Source organism: Grammomys surdaster, unplaced genomic scaffold, assembly GCF_004785775.1.
Source record: "Grammomys surdaster isolate TR1022 unplaced genomic scaffold, NIH_TR_1.0 126029, whole genome shotgun sequence".
Classification (NCBI taxonomy): domain Eukaryota; kingdom Metazoa; phylum Chordata; class Mammalia; order Rodentia; family Muridae; genus Grammomys; species Grammomys surdaster.
This window is the reverse complement of record NW_021620842.1, coordinates 1,728,169-1,750,752: the sequence shown is the minus strand read 5'-3', so window position 1 is coordinate 1,750,752 and position 22,584 is coordinate 1,728,169. Positions and strand designations below refer to the sequence as shown.

At 37.0% G+C, this 22,584-nt stretch overlaps 1 protein-coding gene across 3 annotated transcripts in view; it reads left to right on the top strand.

Annotated features, from left to right (window-relative positions):
- Frmd3 (FERM domain containing 3) overlaps positions 1–22,584 on the top strand; it is a 206,909-nt gene that overhangs the window by 157,140 nt on the left and 27,185 nt on the right. For all 3 annotated transcript variants that reach the window (XM_028754636.1, XM_028754634.1, XM_028754633.1), the window contains 3 exons: positions 2,504–2,578; positions 2,854–2,922; positions 11,455–11,579. In XM_028754636.1, the coding sequence (XP_028610469.1) occupies positions 2,504–2,578; positions 2,854–2,922; positions 11,455–11,579 (269 nt within the window). The remainder of the gene's footprint in view (positions 1–2,503; positions 2,579–2,853; positions 2,923–11,454; positions 11,580–22,584) is intronic.

Sequence of the window (22,584 nt, the reverse complement as noted above, 5' to 3'; positions counted from 1 at the left end):
GCCTGATATGGATGTCTCCTCAGAGGCCTTCAAGAGTCTGACATATTCAGAGGCAGATGCTCACAACTAGCCATTGAACTGATCATGAGGTTCTCAATGGAGAAGTTAGAGTGAGGACTGAAGGAGCTGAAAGGGTTTGTGGCACCATGAGGAGAGCAACAATACCAACCAACCACAGCTCCCAGGGTCCTAACCACCAGCCTGGGAGCACTTATGGAGGGATCCAGGGCTTCAGCTGAATATGTAAGTTTGGAGGGCCCTGCCAGGCACAGGTGGAAGAAGAGATCCTTGACCTCATGAAGGCTGGGACTAGACAAGGGGGTGGGAATTTTGAGGGTGGGGAAGTGGGAGTGGGGGGGGGTAGGTGGTGGTTACATCCACGGAGAAGAAGGAGGAGGGGTAAGGGGATGTGGGGTTCCCGGGTGGGTGGGGGATATGAAATGTAAATAAAATATCCAATAAAAAAAATTTAAAAATAAAATAAAATAAAAAAATAAAAAAAGATAGTCCCATGGCATGACCACAAACCACCCAGATCTAGGGAATTTTTCACTTAGACTCCTTCCAGGTTATTCTAGGTTATGTCAAATTGACAGATAATGGATTAATGGAAGTCTGTCTTCCAATTGCATTGAAAGTATGGAAAGTACTAAGATCTCAGAGTGCTGCTATCATTCTTACAAAATCTCCTTAGCACTAACCATCCTGTTGAAGGGATACAGCTATAAGTAGTGAGTACAGATTTGTATTTTTTAGTTCTTCTGTTCCACAGCAGTGAATAGCAGAAATATGATTCTGGATGTTGATCTACTTTCTGCCATCAGGCTGAGAGTTATTCGATGCCAACATTGTTCTCAGCTGAGGAGCTCTGTTCCTTGCCACTATGAGTAGGTCTCTCATTATGAGTGCCCCTGCCAGAGCCAGGCCATAAGCCATCTCCACCCTGTGCCTTTTGATGTCTGCCACTCCTGTTCTCCATAACTCTTCTGATATTTACCTCACCCTAGTACTATGCTGAGCAAAATTATAATTTTCTAATCTGAGGTTGGTCCTCATTCTCAGTTTATCTGAAGTATCTGTTTTCTTTAATACTCTGTTTCTTGAGCTAGATCCTAATTATTGCTTTCCAAGTCATCTACAGTGACACAGTGGGATTTTTTCATACCTCTGACCCATCTGCCTGAGAAATCCTATAACATTTAAGTCAGAAATTGGATTGGAGGATAGTCAGGGCTGTGGGCTTGTTCTAAAAGTAAGAATGTCAGTTTCTTGTTTGATTTAGGAAGCCACATGTTTTTCTTCCTGCACCATGAAGCTACATTGCTGAAGCTCATTTATATGTCTTATTTTTCTTAATTTTATATATATGTAATATATATACATACATATATGTATATATATATATATGCATATACACACATACAAAATCGTCTTGTCTCACTCTTCTTTCAAATTCTTGTTTCCCACCTACTCTCTCAAATTTATGACATCTTGTCTTTTAATTTTTACAATTAATTTATATGATTAAATATATAATCTGATGTGCATATATACATATGCACACACATGTATACTTTTTTAGGGCTGGCTACTTGGTATTGGATAACTCACTAGACAGATTATTCACTGGGAAAAACTGATTCTCTCTCAGCTGTCATAAATTGCCTATACTTCTTTATCTATTCATAAGCCTGCTCTGGTGTGATTTTTTTTGTATTATCAGTATTTTAAACCATTCTGAAATGTGAAACACTAGTTCTCTCTAATTTCTTTTTATGTAATTGGATAAAGCTCAGAAGCATAGAGACCTATACTCTACTCTGAGGCAGCCCATGATCTTGAATTCTTTCCAGAGTGTTATTGTTCTTGTTCACATTTAAGTGTAAAGGTTGAATCAGTGCTAGCCTGAGCTTCTCATCCTTATGTATCCCAGTCACCTGTCTTTTCAAGGGCACATAGAAGCTAGCATCCATGCTGTGGTGTCATGGACCCATTTCCCTTGATAAAGCAGCACATGATGAGTTGTTTGTAAAACAAAGAGTGACCTTTCTTGCTAGAAAGCTGTTTTTTCTTCTAATATTTACATAAGTTCAGCTTACAAAGAGTCTCTATCACTAATAAATTTGACTATGATTTCATATAATATTTATATTTTTCAAATATGAATGAGAGAACAATTCTCTCCATTCTTCAACATCCCTGAAACTTTTTGTGGGCCTGACCTAGAAATGGAGTATAAAATCAAATGTATGGGTTATGACTAGTGCTCACAAGCAATAAAAGGAAATAGCATTGATCAGTGAACATTTCAAATTATAATGTACATAAAATTTATATTTTTGAGAAACTCCTCTAGATCATATGTGTGCAAGCTTAGTAATGATGTAAAATTAATTTCTTTGTAGAAATTAAAGTGGGTAATTACCACAGTTCTACTGCATGTCCTGCTTGAATTTTGAACTTTTCAATGTCACTACCACCTCTGCTATGCTTTTCCTTGAAGGTATGCAAAATCCAGTCAGATCAAGACTGTGTCAAGCAGCAAGATATTTTTTAAAGGAAGTAGATTTCGATACAGGTGGGTAACAATGGGTCCATTGCAGTGATGGGTTGGGGTGGGGCATTCATTGACATTTGAATTTTTGTTTGTAGTTATTGTGCTATTACCCTCAGTTAGTCTACTTCCCATTCCACCAAGTAATACTCCTGACAGGCATTCTCAACCTCCACGTACATTTTTCTCATGGAAGAGGGGAAAGGATTGACTCTTAAAGCTACCTTGGGATCATGTATACACCCTTCCCCATTATTTGGAGTGCTTATTTACATACATTGTATTTGTGTATTTTATAGTGGTAAAGTTGCTAAAGAGGTTGTAGAGGCAAGCTCCAAAATCCAGAGGGATCCTCCTGAGGTGCACAGGTAAGTAGGGTGATCACTTTTGGTTTGTGGGGATGGTGCTTCGATGACAGACAAAGGCACTTACAAGCCAGACACATGAGGCTCTAGGTTCATCCTTCAGCAACAACAACAAAAATAACTATTATCCTAACTTTTGATACCTCTCACATGTGTCTATGTATAGGGGCATGCAGCATGTAGTCAAGTGATTCACTTTTCTAGAAATCTCCCTCACATCTGTCAGAGCTATGGCCTCAAGGCAGCTTCGATGCCTCCTACATCACATAGTATGCAAATAGGTATTGGGTTAGAATGCTGCATAGCTAAGCAAGACATATGCTATTGGATGGCTCCTACTAGCTCTGTCTGCTTCATCACCCTGTCACACTTCATTCATAGACCAACCCTAACCATACCTTGCTCATCAGACATAGTCAAGCTTACTTCTCAGAGTCTTTCTCTATGACTGAACAGCTGATTGATTTCAGGTACCCTGAACACAGCTGGAGGTGTTTTCTGGGTTCTTCTGTATATGGGAAGTGAATTTGACCAGAGGCATGCAGTTATAGTAGAGCACGGAAAATTTATTAACCAATGATATAGAGTTCCAAGAGAAGAAGGAGGATGGAGACATGAAAGGGGATAGCAGTTCTAAAAGGCAACATTATATAAAAGATTGAGAGGTTTGTATCATTTGGGTGATCTTTTAGTCTTTTTTGTATACCAGATTTCTCACCCATGGCTGTGCTACATGCAGTTCTACACACAGCCTCATACATTTCATATCTCATTAGGCTCCTAAGTTCCCACTCAAGAGTGTGTGTTTTCATATTATAAAGAACCACGAGTTACCTCAGATACTTTGGGGTGCCTCTGTACCTAATCAAAGGGTTGAATTACTTGGCCTTATGGAGAAGTGAGGTATTACTTCAGTCCTTTTTGACAGTTTTCTTTTCCATTTGGTAATTTTATAACACTTATATGGCCTCTATAGTCCAAATGTCAAACCATAGAAGGAAAGGCGTGACTATTCTTAGATGCATATTACATGGTTTGTTTGGGGTTTTGTTTTTTTTGAGACAAGGTTTTCTGTAACCCAGGATAACCTTAAAATTCTCATTCTCCTGCCTACATCTTGCATATCTTTTTTAAAGTAAGAATCTATAATTTGTTCTTAGGAATTACGTTATTTCATTACCAAACTGACTTTATATGACTACAAATTACAAAAACAAATATATATCCTAAAGTTCAAACATACTGATGCCTTAAGATGAACACTCTCATCATAACACCACACCCTACAAAATAAAATCATAATAAACTAAATTATTTTACAATTTTGTTTTAAAGTTATCATATGACATAATGACATTGATTACAGCATTTATACACACACGCATACACACACATATTTATATGATTATATATATATATATATATATGTGTATATATATATATATATATATAATCATTCTATTTAATTCTTATTCACCTTTACCTTCCACTGCCCTTTCAAGTCCTGTGCCCAAAACCTTCTTTTTTAGCCCCCATTCTTCCCCATAAGGCCTTCACTTCTAATGAATTAAATTATTTAGGGAATTTCTCACAAGATAATTCACACCTGCCCTTCCTTCTTCAACTTTGGAACCCAAATGTGTTTCCTTTATGTTCAGATTTGCTGCAGTTCCTCCATTTTCAAATCTTTGATGAGCTCAGTGATACTCTACTTTATTTCAGGGGTTATAGGAAGGAGATAACTCTGTTCTCTCAGAAAGTAGGCTAAGACAGATATTCAAGGTCATCCTGACACCACCAGTCTCCTAAAAAGCTGAGTATAGCTAAGCTCTTCAGAAGAACTGATGCAGATATATACAGCTTATGATTCATCCCTGTTTTTGGGTAGTCCTAAGGAGAGTTCTCATATGCAGATCTGTAAAAGGTGTCTCTCCAACTTTAAAAAGTAGGAGAAACCTGAGGGGTTAGAGAGTGTAGGAGCTATTTATTGAAAGTGCCTTGAAGCCATATCTAAATGTATGGCAGACAGTTCAAAGATCAGAAGACAATTTATAACATTCTCCATTCTCATAAGCTGTGAACGTTTAGCATAGCAGAAAAGAAGACAGGGACAATAAAATATATCATTTTCTCTTTATCAGAAATTTGGCCTAAAATCAGCAATAGGCCTGTCATACGTGTACACTAACACCAAATCTTGGGTCTCAGTGGAAAAACATTGAAACAGATGGCTATAAGCTAATGTAAACAGGCAGCTTGTGTGGAAAATTACAAGCCTGAGTAGTCATAGACCTTGTAAATAGGTATCCTTAGCAGACAATACCAACTTAGATAAGGACAAGCGAGTCATAAGCAGAGTCATAGTGACTTGTCCCCTGAACCTTCACCCAGCCGATATCCGGTTCTGAAGATATCTGTATTCCCCCTGAACATCCACACTCGAGTGTCTTTCCCTTCCCCACATCCTGCCTTGCTGTGTTTTTAACCCCTGTGTGAATGAATTACGATTTGAGAAAAAATAAATTATAAAAAAAAAGAAATTTGGATAGGAAATAGCCTTAAGGTTATACTTGTTCCTTCTATTTAACTGATATGAGATTTAATCATTTTCTTAGACATGCATTGAGTACAAGATGCTAGTCTGAAAGCCCTTAACCTCTCCAAGGCACCACATTGGTCAGAGAAGTAGTAATCTGTGACACTTTCATGTAATTTCTACTTTCTTAGAATTCATATTACATGGAAAAACACATTTCTTTTCTACCATTATCTTACTTTTAATATATATCTATGCTTCTTTCATGTAGCTATCAAAAATAAAAATGCAGCAATGAGGTTACATTTTGTGGGGACTCTTCAGGAAAAATATTAGTCTATAATAGCAATGATAAGGTATTAATTTATCATCTGTCCTCACACCTGAGAGTCCTCAAAAAAAAAAAAGACAGGCTAATAGAGTCTTGCTTCTGAAAAAAAAAAATATGTATGTATAAAGAGACAGAAACCGACAGACTGAGAATATTTTAGGATTATTCTTTCCTTCAGAAAGAGAAGCTCATTCTGACGTTAGTTCACTGGCCTTTATTGATGCCATGGGAAGATCCTGGGGAAAGCTCTTCTGGGCTGGTTGCTGGGGAAGAATCCCTGAGCCTGGCCAAGGGCCACAGCAGATGGAGGGCTACAGCTCGGAGCATAGCATCCACCACCAGGGGACACACAGAACACCCAGAACCAGCAAGATACAAGAATGTTCTGATACACAAATGAATAGATTTTAATCTTTGCTACATTGCCTGCCAGCTCTGTGGCCTTGGGTAAGTCACTGAATTTCTTAGTTTATTGGTTTACCCATCTATGAAATGAGATTCTTATGTTGCATTAACCCACTTCTAAATCTTGTTGGGGGCTTTTAAAAAGTATTTTGAGATGTAAAGTGGCATACACATACATGTAAGAGCAATTTTATCATTATTGTCATTAATTTAGAACAGGGTAGCTAGATCTGGGCATTAGGTCAATAGAGTATTTGCTCAGCCTTGTAAGGCCTGTGGTTCAAACCAGAACACTGTAAAAATGGGGAGGTAGAATCTAAAGGATACATTTGTATTGAGATCCATTTGGATGGTATGCCAACACTACTTCCTTTGATTACAGAGTGGTGAATGACTGTCTTAAATGTCATTGTACTCATTTTGTCTTGTCACCATTTTCATGTCCTACATTTACCTGTCATCAGCTTACTATCAGGTTCTGTAATTTCACTTTGCTCATCTTTGAATACAAGCTTTTATCATGCTAAGAAAAAAATCAGTACTCTAAAGTCCACATAAATTCTAATGTTAAAATCTACTTTAATTTGCCACAACAAACTTTCCTCCTGCAGCAATATTCTTAGTGACAGTTTTATTCAGATACAATTGAACAGTAGTGGCTTGTGAAGCCATGTATCATTTGTACAGATAGTTACTGGGCAAGATCTGTATGTGTAGAAACATAGCACATGTTCTAGAGTGGCATAGAAATCAGTTACTTCATGACAAGGTTTGTGGTGTCCACCAAGAACCTTGATCCTGATAGAGAAGTTGTGAGGAGGTGAAAAATTAAGAGCAAGGCTAAATGAAATGTTTGGATCACGGAGGCACTGCCCTCATGGATGGAGTCTATCTCTTGATGATACTGAGTTCTTCTGTAAGAACCAATTTGTTAATTTTCTTTAGGATGTTGCTGTCTCACATTTGCCTTTTTGAACATTCCAGTTTGTCTTTCCACATTGTCTGCCATGAGGTTAGCCAACATATGACTTTTACCAAGAGCTAAGACAATGGCTACACAATGCTTTCAGGATTTTTCCAGTATCTAGACAGTAATCTAAATAATTCATTTTACTTGTACACTACACTCATTCCAAATTTGTTATAGCACCACAGAATTGACTAAAACACCTCAGGATATGAGGAGGAAGGACAGAGGTGAAACCAATTTGAACCCTGGCAATTCTCAGAAAAGTGTTTGGCACAGTGGGACCTTCTTGTATTACCTTAACCTTGAAAAATAGTTTAGAAAACAAATCCCTTTGTTATGCTGTTCAGTCACTAATGTAGAAAGTGTGGCAGAAAAGAAAAGTCCTAGACAAGGGTTTGACCCCTGGGTTTGCCTTTTTGTTTTTATTTAATTTTACTTTTTGAATATTTCATACTTGAGTATATTAAATCATTTTTGCCTCTCTCTCCACTACAACTCCTTTCATGAACCCCACTCTGTCATTTGCATACATATATATACATTAGTGTGTATAAATCTACATAAATATATGTGTTATAGATACATACACACATCTATACATATATATTCACACATACATATCAGGGCATATTTTTTTCTTAGTTCATTTAATTTTACTTTGTATGTACATGTGTTTGGGGCTGACTATTTAGTATTAGATAACCTATTAACTCCCTAGAGAAAATTGATTCTCCCTCTCTCAGCATCCATAGATTTTCAGTATCTCTCATATAAGGGTGTGGCCTTGTGAAATTTCCCTTATGCACACTGGCATTTCAGCTGATACTAGGCTTATGCAGAGCTTGTCCAGACAATCATATTGCTGAGATTTTATAGACACAACTTCCCATTCATGACTGGAAGACACTGTCTTGCAGCAAGCACTCTGATCTTCTGACTCTTACACTGTTTCCATGGCTGCCTTTACAATCTTCTCCATGCCTTAGGTGTTGAGGCTGTATTGTAGATGTACTAATTAGAGCTAGGCATACCATGGTAAATTGTTTTCTGCATTTTGACCAGTTGTGATCACTATAATAGACACCACCTGCTATAAAAAGAAGTAAATTTTTTTGATTGGGGTTAAGAACTATACTTATCTGTAGGTAAAATTGTTTTTAAAACTGGTGAAAATTATACCATTTAGGAATGGTATAAAATGCTATTTAAGAAAATGGTAATAATAGGTTCTCCTCTAGGATGTGTGACATCACTAGCAGTGGGTAGTTGGCTAGGTTTACAGTAGCAGACATAAATTCCCTCCTGTTAATCAATCCTTAGTATAATTACACAGTTGTGTACCCCTAAGATTAAAAATGCTATAGTTGCCCAATTAGGAATATCTCACTAGATTATTTTCCTTGTACACAGACTTTAAAGCAGGGTAAGATCATTGATTTTTTTTCCTCCTTGGCACTTCCTTTTCCCTTCTGATACTTTGACAGCTAGTCCTCTGAGAGGAGGCTTACAGGTCAATTTCAACTCAATCCCTCCAAATCTTCTGTCTGAAATATGTTTGCCTGCTGCACTGGGATCTTGTGTTCAAGTTTTAGGACACAACCAAGGGCAATGCATTAACCTACATTTTTTGTGAGTATCTTGAACTGCCCCACACAGAGGTATTGATCACACCTCTGATCAACAACTAGAAGGAAGACTAGCTATGCCTGGTTCTAGGATTTTGTCAGATAGCCTAGGACATTTGTTGGGGAGAAAAAATTGCTCCTTTTAAACAAGTTATATGATATCACTGAATCCCAATTTCTCTCATCAGTACAAATATAATATTTAGGCTATCTGTCTTATAGACACACTGTGAAAACCAAAAGATGAGCAGTGTGTATAAACCAGTATGTAAATTGAACTGGCCATTCAGATTTTGTTCTATTATGTACTTGTCCTTAGCCATTGTGCCAATGGGCATTTGCTTCAAATGAAGATCGTGTCAGTGTTCTTCCTTGCAACCTTTCTAAATAGGAAGAAGGGGACAATTTTTAATCTAAAGGACATAGAAGATACAGTGTATTTAAGTTTCTATAGCAAAATACCACAGCATTTTGGGTATTTTTATTTGGGTAGTCTGTACACAACATAATTTTATTTCTCATGGTTCTAAAGGATGGGAAGCCCATGACTGAAACACTGAAAGACTTGATATCTTGTGATGATTTCTCCATAAGCAGAAATGTCTTGCTTGTCTGACACTGAAGGAGAGGAAAAACAGACTGGCTTGGAGTTCTATTTGGTTTTCATGTATTTAGAGAGTGTGGGAGGCAAGTGCACATGTACACTCATTATGGGATGTGTTGCAATATGAGAGTACAACTGAAGAAGCAGTTCCTTCCATTCTCTATGGGGCCATGAGATTAAAAAAATCAGGCCGTCAAGTATAGCATTTTTGCCTACTGAGTCAACCCATTGGCCCTCAGAGTACATTGATAAGAACTCTAGATTATTCATGAGGGCTCTCATGACTGAATCATATCCAGATGCCCTTGCCTCTTAAGTACTACCACAATAGAAATTGTATTTTTTTTCTCCTTTTTTCTGAAAATGTTTTCAATAAATGGGATTTAAAACAAAACATTAATTTTAAACCATAAATATTTAAAAATAGGTGGGAAATATCCATTTTTCCCATTAACTTTCTTAGCTCTTTCTCTCGAATTATCAAGTTATCCTAGGGCTTGGAGCCCTAGAATTTTGGAGAAAATTCCTTTGGGTTTATCTGAGTTTTGTAGTTACTAGAAAAACTGTGACCTTCTCTGTCATGTTACTTAAAATTTGAGGTTTGTAATGCCCTCAGGAGTCATCTACCTAACACTGGGCATGTCCATCAGCCATAGACCTCTACTACAATAAAGCAGCATGAATCTGTATATAGGGACCAAGTTGTCCCACTTTTGTCTAGTACTAAAATGGACTTATAAGTGGGAAGGCAACCCTAGAAACCTCAGTCTGACCCAGAACCAAGCAGTTGTTTGACATTTCAGCCATGAATGGATTATCAATATGTTCATCATCTCCAAATGAAAACTGTTGGGAGAAAAATAGATGGCACAGAATGTATTTCATAATATGTATCTCAGTTATTTTTTAAAAAGTGAAAATCTTACTTATGGACAGTGATTTCCTTAATGGGAGAGCTACCTATCATCAAAACAAACACATCACATAATACATAATCATCCGTTCCAACATCCACTTCTAGAATGATAAAGGAAGAAATGACTCTATGGTAAGATACGTTCCAATAATTTTCTGATGGAGCCAGTGTCAGCTATGAGTTTCCAATTTGAGATGCTAATAGATATCTACTCTTTGTCTTCCCATGGAAGTCCTAACAGAAGTTACTAGCCTGAGAAAATCTTTGGCAATGTGAAATTCCAGATTATATCAAGCTAAAATTGTACTCAGTTTACTTCAGATTAGGACCTGAAAAGCCTATAAGCTGGTATAGAGTGCAACACTGTGAGGCACTTAAGAATGGCCAGTACTCACATCACAGTGGGACTGATTAGTACAATAAAAATTGCTGACTGACAAAAGTAATGAACGTGATCAATTATGAAAGAAGAGAGAGCAGTATGTGAAAAGGAGAGAATAAAAGGAACAAACTCGGAAGGCTTCGAGGAAGAGACATTTGACATCAATGACAATGGACTTCCGGCTGCCCATCGGTAGTTTTAATAAAACATCAACAGATTCCTCGTCATCTGGTACTTGTCATAGCACCTATTGTGTACACGCCTTTCCAAAGGAGAACCAGAACTATATTTCATGGCTGTCTGAGGAGCAGGGCACAAATGGAAATCTTAAACACTGAACATCTGACAACATGAAGACAGCTCACACTTGCAGATCATCTGTGTCCTCTGTCCAAGCAGGATTCATTGTGGTGGTTCAATGACTCTGAGCTACTGGCACTTGCCTTTCTACCTGTCTGAGTCCATGCTAGCAGACTTCATGGTGTGTTACCTGTGTCTACTTAAAAAGTGTATGTTGTCACCCAGCATATATTCATCTGATGACACCTGGGGAAGTTTATTTTACAGAGCTGAATAGCCAGTATAGACTCTTGTCAGAAATTTATTGACAAGGAGAGTCTGGTATTTAAACTATCAAGACATTTTTACTATTGGCATCATTCTCTTTATCTGTCCAGAGGTAGTTCTCATTTTAGGCAGCCACTGAGTAGGAGGGGCCAGTCTTTGTAGCAGACACTACATTTATTTGGCTTATGTCTGTTTTTAGAGTCAACATTACTCAGAGTCGCAGCTTTCACTCCTTGAACAAACAGCTCATCATCAACATGGAACCTTTGCAGCCTCTGCTTCCTTCCCCCAGTGAACTGGAAGAAGAAGTTCCTATAGGTGAGGGTAAGTCCACCACTTCATTCCAGAAGCTAGCTTACTGAGGAATGTGACATTTTGTGAATTCAAAATATTTCTAAATTTATTTATGAAAGATGTAATAGTAAAACACATGTCCAGTTAAGCAAGGCAATTGCTCTTAGTGACTATTTGAAAGTCACTTATAATTGATTAAAATTAAAACCGAATCTCCCAGTCATGATAGCTAGATTCTAGTACTCAGTATCCAGCAGGGGCTGGTGGCCACTATATCCATCCAAAACTAAGAACATTTTCATCATTACAGAACTTCCTGATGGAAAGAATGGTTTTTATACTACTTAAAATTAAATTAATGATTATAAACCGTTCTCCCAAAGTACATCTACACAGATCTTCCTTTTGGGGTCTCTTAATTCCCACACCTGTTGTTTCTATGTGTATTTTGATAGCTGTCTAATCAGTTTGATTTATTTGGCTTGGTTTAGCTTTGAGACAAGATCTCACGTATGCCAGGTTGTTTTCAGATGCTGTATGCACCAGGAATGGCTTTGAACATCTCTTCTTCCAGCATCCAGCTTCTGAACACTGGAATGACTGGCATACATCACAATAGTGTTTTATGCTATGATTGGGATCCAACCAATCCATGATAGGCAAGCACTCTACCAACTGAGCTACAATCTCAGCCTGCATGATAGTTTTGATGAAGGCTAAGTAGTTTCTACTTCAACTCAAAAGTTTTTGTGTTATTAATTGATAGTAAATGTTTGTGCATCACCACTAAGGCTAACATTGCTGTTGCTGTTTCTCCTCCTCTTATTCTCATCATCCTTTTTTTTTGCCTTCTGACTTCTCTTTCATGTGTCTTCTTCATATATTCTCACTTTATAAATGCTTACTTCAAGAAAGAATCTTACCACACTGCTTGTTTAAGACACCAAGTGAGGCAAATTCTCATACTACTTATATCATAGTAATTGTAATGTGTGTAATCTACATTATTGAAACCCTAAATTCAAAGAAGTTCCTCTTTAAGATTTTTTATGTGGTTGCTCTCAGAAACTCTAGACATCAGACAGTGTCAAGAGGACAGATGCCCCTGTCAGTTTAACCTCAACCTCAAGCTAATAATTTCTTCCATAGAAAGGAAGGTTTCTTTCTTTCATTGATCAGACTATTTAAGTAATAGATTATGTGCAGTTGGAATTTATCCAGAAATCTCATGCTGAGAGAAAGAAACATCTGAAGGCTGTTTCCAGCAGAGGGAAAGTTTATTTCTCTGAAAGAGATTTTGGATACTACTATCAACTTGTTGACCATTTTGCCCATAAGACTGGAGACAAGGCAATGATGATGCATGACCCCATATACTAAGACTACTTAGTTGCTTCAATCTGTGATCTGCTAGGTAAATGCAGACCTCATGGTAGAGACACAATAGTGCACCTGTGGGCATGTATACTGGGCCTCCTTGTTTCTCTTCCCAATGTGGCATTATTGAATACTTCCCCTTGTAGTTTTTAACTATTATTTGTTTGTTTAGTTGGCCTATTGAGGATGTGTGGCTGAACATGGCTTATTAAGAGCTGTGAGGGCCCAGACTCTGACCCTAAAAACTCTACTAATAGGGTCCCTTTTATATCCTGGTTGAAGAATGTCCCAAAGCAATAATGACCTCATGAACTGTTCAGCCTGTCTTGGTCTTAGGTTTGTTTTTTCCATCTAGATTCCATCTGTAAAGAAGTCTAGAGTCACAATCCCAGGTGTAATGTGTCTTTTCTCCACAAGTTAGTCACATCTTTCTCACTCTTCTTCAATCAATTTTGGATAACCATGACCACTACAAAAACTTAATTTTAATTTTACTCAAAGAAATAAAGCTGATAAGTGATCCATGGAAGGTGTGTGTGCGTGTGTGTGTGTGTGTCTGTGTGTGTGTGTGTCTGTCTGTGTGTGTGTGTCTGTGTCTGTGTCTGAGGGAGAGAGAGAGAGAGGGAGGGATGGGGGAGAGAGAGAGAGAGAGAGAGAGAGAGAGAGAGAGAGAGAGAGAGAGAGAGAGAGAGAGAGAGAGAGAGAGAAATTCAATTATTCCTGGAAATGGAGCACCCTGGAGTGCAGTTAATGTGCCCAGTGACATTCCACTGGAATTAGAGAAAATTGGTTTTTCTTTTCCAGTAGGTATCAGTTGTAAATACCTTCTTAGTTAGGGGTGAGACCCTGTTTCCACTTCTTCCTCTCAGTGCTGAGACTATCTAGCTTAAATGCACAGATCCTATGCTTACTTTCATAATTTCTGTGAGTCCATATGTACATGAGTCCTGTTGTGTCTGGAGGATAGTGTTTCTTTGGAGTCATTCATCATCTCTACCTCTTACAATCTTTCTAACTTTTTTCCATATAGATTCCTGAGCCTTAAGGGGAGTGGTTTGATAAAGACATTCCACTTAGGACTGAGTACTCCAAAGTCCCTCAATCTCTTACATTATCCAGTTGTAGGTTTCTGTGGTTATTATCATCTGCTTCAAGAAGAAATTTCTGTGATGAGAGTTGAGCATTGCACTGATCTATGAGTATAAATGAATGGAGGTGAGAATGGAAATGAACTAATCAGTTTAATTGGCCCGTCTGAGATACACAGATATCTCCTATGTTTGATAATGTCCTTGTTATCATGTAGACCTAGGAGGTCTTAATCTGATTCATTTTCTGATCCACTTAAACAATTAAAAGACAAGGAGAATCTTAGAATTTCAGAGTCAGCAAGGGACAACAGATAACAACCTTTATGATAATTAAAGCAGCACACACACACGGGAGGTGGGGATATGTAGGGTACAAATGAGAGAGTGGAACAAAAATCACTTTCTTACATGGAGGGACAGGGGTTTTAAGTGGTTTTAGCAAGCTGAGATGGATCCCATTTCCTTTCATTTTGGGTTTATCTGCATAAACAAAGAAAGGAAAACTGGTAGGTCATTGTCATAAAAGCACATGTGTATGGTGGTATAGGTCATGTCCCCCTTTGCAATTTTAGATTGGTCACTTAAACACTGGACAGCTGATTGGCCCACAACTTCAGGTAAATATGTTCAGAACCTGCCTTGAACATATTTGAGCAGCCTGGACCTGTTATCTGGAAAAGAAGGGGTCCTGCTAGCTGAATAAAAAGCCCCCCAGTCTTCTGTCTCAGGTCCAGGTGTTGAGAAAGACGCTGGGCATTTGCCATGCTTAGTATCTAGCTATGGTAATTTCCTTTATCTGTCTATCAGGGATCTGTCTAGTTCCTAGAGTATGGACGTAGACCCTCATCCTCATAGAGTTTCCAGGGCGGGGTGCTCATTTAGGAGAAAAGCATTAAGAAGAAAGACTGTTCTGATATCTCTTACTTCTGGTAAGAACATAATTTCTTACAGAGCCAAGGTCATTTTAGGGTTTCTGTTCTGCCTTGAAGAATGATCAAAGAGACTTAGATGGGATTAGATTGTCAAAGAACAAAAAAAAAAAAAATGTTAAAAAAAGAGGCAGGTGGATTTCTGAGTTCGAGGCCAGCCTGGTCTACAGAGTGAGTTCCAGGACAGCCAGGGATACACAGAGAAACCCTGTCTCGAAAAACCAAAAAAAAAAAAAAAAAAAAAAAAATGTTAGATTGTCAAAGAACCATCTGTGTGTAGATTGACTCTAAATACTAGGAGATTAAAAATTAAAACAGCTCTTTCGTATGAAAGATCCAGAGATTAATAGAATCACTACTAACTATAATACAGGATAACCCTTTCCACCATAAACAGCAAGAGCTCTGTCTCCAGAGATTTTCATCAAATTGCATGATGATTTCTGACATATTTTGAATCTTATTATTGTAGACTTTATAGATCAGATGAAACATTAGCAGAATTTTTCGGAATTGCATCTGGATGATAGCATAAGTACTAGCTTAAGTTTCTGTAGGAATATCTAAAGCCATGTGGTTTTAAATTCTTTTGAGAATTTTACTGAGTTTTTTATTAAGTCAAATGATGCCCTTTAGACCCAGAAATGAAATAAAAATGGAAGGTATATAATCATATCACTGGACAACACTTTGGGTCCAGCAATGTCATAATGTAAGTTTGGCAGGATAATCTAGAGTTTTTATTTGTCACTCCTACAACTAAGAAAATCTTTATATATGTCTGTTGATCTATTCTTAGGGTAGTCTGAGCCAAAGATTAGTGCTATAGAATCCTAGATGTCATTATATGAATTCATGTTTAAAAATATCCATCCTAATATCCATGATTGCTTCTACCTGTGAAGCCAGGACTACTAGAAAGAGAAAGCTTAAGATACTTCTCTAAGACTTTCTCAGCCCTACTGTATCCCTTCTGACTCTTTCTAACAATCAATTTAAGGTGGGGAAGTTAGCTCTGGTCTAGTTAGTTTACTGATTCCAATAACCCCTTTGATGAAGAAATAACACTGTGGAAATTTACAATGAAAATGGGAAACAATCATTTCTTTTCTGCTGGGTTCTTAGCCTATTACTGTAAATCACAAGGGCTATCTTTTTCTGGTTTTGTTCACTGCTTTTTAAATATTGCTCATGGTTATAAAGATTTTAGTAGCAGCTTTAAGGAGACAGTCTAGAGTGTGTTCAAAGTACAAAGGGATCCTTTTCACTTTCTGCCTGTTTGGAGTGGATTGAGTTATAAGGCAATCTCAAGATCAAGAGGTGGAGTCTATGTTCCTATATTTAATCAAATCACTCTCAGTCTTTTTATAAGGGTTGCGGTGACTCCTTAAGAGCCTCGCAGTAAACTGAGAAGAATTGGAATAATTTAAGGGCATATAGTGATTTCTCTCAAGCCTCTCTAAGAGACATAAAAAAAAGTATGTCTTGTCCCCCACAGGCCCATTAAGGTCCCAGGGAAAGTCATCCTATGGGACTCCTCCTGTCCCAGTTGAGAAATTATTTTCTACTTTTGATTTGTACCTCACCTGTTACAGGGCTTCTCTATTCTATTCATTTCATCTATCTGGCCTGTATATCTATAGAAGTCATTTCAGTGAGGATCAGCATCTGATTTGGGAGTAATTTCACAATCTTCTAGACTATGCCAGAGGATTGAATGAGACCCTGAAAGACCTAAATATAATTCTCAGGGTCTTCTGAAATTAGTCCAAGTTACCTTTCCTCTGTCTCAGATCTTGGAAGGAACAGAAAATATACACCATGTCTGATCTCCATGTCTGGTCAATACCTGTCTCCTGCAATGGTAGAAAGGAAAGATATATCCTGCTATCCTGAGGCTGAGACCTTTTCCTATCATTAAGAGTGATTAGCCCTCTAAGAGGCCATTAACATCTTGGGAGTTCCCCTGGAATAGACCCATGCTAGAATGCTGGGTCAGTATAGAACTCCCATATATGTCTGGGTTGAGCAAATAATACACAAAGAACCTCAAACCATTTGCTGTTTTTTTGTCCCTTGCAAAACATATATTATAAAATGATATTAAAAGTAATACTTCCATCTACAGGCCATTTTTCTCTTTTGCTTGATTTATATTCAGGCCATGCTCAAGTACGAAACAATATCAGGCACTTCTTTTCTGACATATATGGATTTAAGAGCTACCAGTGCACAAGAATTCAGTCTGGAGAAATCTTTGTTAAAGATAAACAGTCACCTATCTGTAGGACAAAAAAAGATAATATTACGCAGAGTTCTTATCTTTTTTGCCTTTTTTTCCAAAGTATCATCTGACAAGTTTCCCTTTTCTTTCCTTGCTTCTTAAGCAACCATGAGAAGAAACCTGTCAAGCTAGCTAGCAACTTTCAGTGATAAGACTTTGATTCCTGTATCCTCTTTTCTTTCATGTGCCATCATGAAAAAAAGAAGCCTAGCAGACTACCAATATCACTCTAATCAACTCTAACCATCCTCATCAACATCACTCTAATCAACTCTTAACCATCCTCATCAATATCACTCTGATTCTGATAGGGATTCTACCATAAATTTTTAAATGTCTGGAGTAAACGTTGAACCTTGATCGCTGGAAAGAAACCAATTTCTGAAGACTATCTAACATGTGGGGAATCTTGACTGGGTTGCACCTTTAATAGTGTCTTTAGACATTCACTCTCGACCTCTTTTTCTTCAAAGTTTTAATCAGCTAATTTACTTGGTGTTCCTCAGTCTAGATAAGCAGAAAGCATGATAGTGCTAAGGGTGAATTTCCCTCTTAAAGAGAGCACCTTGATTTTTTTAAAAGCCACACTTTTATTTATCACATGTTAATTGAACTTGAGTGCCCATAATCTAGAAAATACAAAACACAGTGGGGAAAGATGTCTAAATGAACTTAGAGCTAGTATGCAGATGCTCTTTTTTCTGACCTCATGTGGCAGAAGAAAAGGAAACAAAAAGTGTGGAACAATTTTGAGAGTCCAAATAGCACTCTGTTCCAGCCAAAGAATAAAACCAGCCTAGAGATGTTAGACAGAGCAGGCACTAGGATGCTGCAGAACCAGAGTTCCCAGTACTTGCCCTTACAGCATTCCAGATGACTTCAACAGTTAGATGATTTCTAAACAGCTACAGCAGTCTCCTTCCCACTTCTGATTACGGTTTGCCCAACACATAGCAACTTATTGTTTGGCTCCTGGTGGATCTGTGCAATGGCTCCAGGCAATGGTATGCTGCCATGGATTCACATGGTCCAGCCATCTGAAAGTGCTAGCCCCCTTTGGAAGATGGTCATTTCCTGAGTCTTTACCTAGGCACAAATTCAGAGTCCCATGGCTCAGGAAGGGTGTTCCAGCACATATTTCACCCTGGACTCACAAAAAGTGGAAAAGGGAAAAAAGGAAGGATGAGGCTTACGTTAAAAGAAGGTGCAAAGGGAAACAAGAACTATACATAAATTTGGATCTGAATTTGGAAGGCAGAAATGTGTATGTGTTTGCCTGTGTGTGTGTGTGTGTGTGTGTGTGTGTGTGGTATGCATGCATAGACAAGCATACATATGTAAAGACACAGGTGAGGAACATATTTGTTAACGAGTTAAGCTTTTTTCAGCTGCAGAATTTTTCTAATTTAATTTCTGTTGTTATGATAAAAATAACCTGAAAAGGACAATTTAGGAATGGAAGGGTTTATCTTATCTTACAGTTCCAGGTTTATCTTATCTTACAAATCCATAATTGTGGGGAAGTTACAGTGTCAGGAGCTTGAAGCAGAAAGTACATGATATCTATAATCATGAGAAGTAAACAAAATGTAAACATATTGGCTGCTTGCTTACCTTTGCTCTGCTTGGTCTCTCTCCACTCATACAGTCCAAGATTCCCTGTCTGAGGAATAGTACCACCCACAATGGACTGTTTCTTCCCAAATCAGTTAACTTAATTAAGATACCCCTCCATGTGCCCACAAGCTAACTCCTTATAAAAGATTCCTCTCCATTGAGATTCTAGGTTGTGTCAAGCTAACAAGTAGAGCTATCAAAAGCGTGTGCTGAAAATTGAAATAAGTTTTATCCTTAAAATAATTCACTATAGAATTCAATCAGTTATGCTGCAGATGTACAAGTGCAGTGCTTTCTAATATCTAATAGAATGTTATGTTTAACTCTTTAATTTAAAATCCATTTGACTAGAGATGAAAGCAGTATTTGTTGTAAGCAGTATTCTAAGAGTTAGACTTACTCACCTGATGTTAATTAAATTAGAAGGTGCACCATGACCTTAAATAAATGTTATTAATTCATTCAGTTTAATTCTTCTCTCAAGTGTTATGTATAAAGTGGAGGAAATGTCAGCATGGTGATGAAGATGAAACATTCAAAAAACTCACCACTGTGGTGAGAACTATGCAGTCCAGCATGCTCGCATCATATAGCTGCTAAACACCAACAGCAGCATGGCTGGTCTGAACTGAAACTTTCTATACATGTGCAGCACACATAAATCTCAAATTTGTGGTTTCATTGAAGAAGGTGAACTAATTATTTCTTGTAGCTATATGTTAAACAGATACTATTTTGGATACCTGGCTTTCATTACTTAAATTAGTTCTAATACAATTTATTGTTTAAAAGCTTTCATAAAATTATGGGTTATATATGGGTTATTCCAAACTTTTTATTTGGAATCAATGTTCTAAAATATAACAAAGGCTCAGTAAGTATCTTTAAATAAAATGAAGTTGAGTCAGTTCTCCATTCTGAAAATACAATGCTGTCTTTTGATAAAGCCTTCACTGCAGTAAAATTATGTTGTTCTGTCTGCTGAGATAAGGCTGAAGGTCACAGTTTGAAATTCTGGTATGTGCATATTTCAAAATTCTAATATGTGCTATGCCCTTGGGTGTCATCCTGTGCCTAAAGAAATGGGATAGATTCCAGTTATGCACTCTAAAACTTTAGAGAAAAGCTAAGGATGAATATGGCATTCATTTTTTATATGAATGATGGAAGAGCAAGAAGGATGGCAAAAAAGTAGAGAATCAAAAGCTAAGTGAAAAAGAAAAGGTACATCCCTCCTAGAACAAAATAGCATCTTGTTATGCTAAGTAAATGTTATACTCTATATTCAGAAGAGGTAGAATAAGACATAATGGTATGTTCCTCCAGATTTCTTCATAGTGAGAGAAGATGAAAGCATTTCTCATCTTCAGATTATTTAAAGCATTTAAAGATAGCAGGTCTAGAGAGCCATGACTATACTACAACATAAAATTATAACATACTTAAAACATTATGAGATATTTTATGAATTTTTTATACTTAGATATAATTTTTTGAATGAGAACTTTATAGATGACATTATGCCTTGTAATGCAAACTAAATGTATGCACATTCTTACTACTTGTATATACACATGGTATCAGTTTTATGGTAGACTGTGACATAAAGTATGTTATATGCCAAGGGCAGATATTAGAGTTTATATCATCAGACACTACATTGTAGTATGGTTGATTCAGCAAGAAAAACATGGTGGTTATTGAATATTTTTGAACATAGCATTGCAAATGATAGAAATTTTTTCTTATTTAAAAGACAGGGTTGGTTTTTTATTTTTGTTTTTGTTTTTGTTTTTTGTGGGGTTTTTTTTTCGGGTTTTTCAAGACAGGGTTTCTCTGTGTATCCCTGGCTGTCCTGGAACTCACTCTGTAGACCAGGCTGTCCTCGAACTCAGAAATCCACCTGCCTCTGCCTCCCAAGGGCTGGGATTAAAGTCGTGCACCACCACTGCCCAGTTAAAAGACAGTTAAATACTACTTAGTTATTAAGGATTTTCCCATACCTTGGCACACCTCTGCATTGCTTCTGTATTTTACACTCAGTCCTCCAGTTCCCACTGCATCAGTAGCTCATTTATGCAAGGGACCAAACCTCGATTTTTCCTTTCCTGCCAATTGATTTCATAACAAATGTAAAAATGGCCTCTTATTTACTTTTTTTTAATCACAGCAAAATTTCCACAGTGTCTCAAAATAAAAATGTCTCCAGCTCTGCTAAAGAAAAAAGTCTACATGTTAGAAGTTTTTTTAAAGAAATGTATGTAGATGACTGCTTTTCCTTATTTTTTTTGGCAAGGAATACTATAAAAAACTGTGGAGTTTTTTTAATGTGTGAAGTTCTTTAGTACCAATTAAAGAAGCAGAAAGAATCAAGATGCTTATACAATGTAGTGAAAAACAAATGAGAGCAACTTTTCTTTGTTCATTGTCAACATAACTGTTAATAATGCCTGGAAGTGGCTGGTAAACTAGAAGCATTCGTAATGTTAATAAGGCAAAACACAATTCCCACCCAAATTCATGCTTAATGAAGTAAAGTTGCATGGTGCCTCAAGAAAACCCATACATAAAAGCATTAAAGATGGAGAAAATTGTGTAAATCATTATCAAGACTGTGAATTTCCTAAGGTGCAAAAGGTAAAATCATAACCAAATCCAGGAATTTTTTAGGATTGTTGATGCCAACTATTCTGACTTTATTTACTTTTCAGAAATAAGATGGTTATATCAAGACCGAATGCTGAAAAGAATTTATAATTTGTAACACATGACAAAGTTATTTATTGTGTAAAATACAAAATTTGTGCCAAGAATGGATAGTGAAAATTGGCTTACAGATATAACATTTTTAGAAAATTTAAATTAGTTAAAAATATGTCTTCAAGTTGAAAACTCAAGTATCAATAAAATATTTCAAATAATAAATGTTCTAGCTAAAGCTGAAATTACAGAAAACTCAAAAACAAACCATTTTATGCACTGTTACATGTAAACAAAATAATATTCTGTGAGCAGGTAAAGTTTAGTACCATTTTGTTATTGTTATTTATTCTGGAGTATATTTGCAGTTCCATTATCTTTTTTAAAAAATAATGAATAAAATTTATTAAGAAATGAGTAGAAATGTCAACATTAAATAATAAATGGATCCAAAGGAAAATAAGAAGAACAAAATAGGGAAAAATCAAAGGTAGGACAATTATATTAATTTTGGGTTTTTTTATTTTCATAAATGGTTTTATTTCCCTTTAAGTTTTCTGTCTTGGCTGTCATAAAGACAATGATCAAAACCACTTCAGGGGAGGAAAGCAGTTATTTGGCTTACTTTTCCAGATCATAATCCATCCTTGAGGGAAGTATGGACAGGGACTCAAGACAGTAACATAGAGACAGGAACCGCCTTGCAGTGCTCACCAGCTTCTTCACTGGCTCATCTTTAATGGGCTTCTTATGCAATGGCTTTCTTATAGGCCATCTGCCTAGTGACTGTGTTGTCACCAGTGGGATGGACTCTCCTACATTCATTTGCAAGAAAGACAATGCCAATGCACATTCTTAGAAAAATATGTTAATATACTTCTGTGCAGACTTGATAGAATAATTTGAAGAATATTACACAGGTTATTTTTTATTGTCAACTTAGCTTAACCTAGAGTTGTCACCTGGTAAGAAAAATGATCCTCAACTGCAGTTAGAATTTCATTTAGAATTTCAGCTGCTTCTGTCAAATCCAGAGC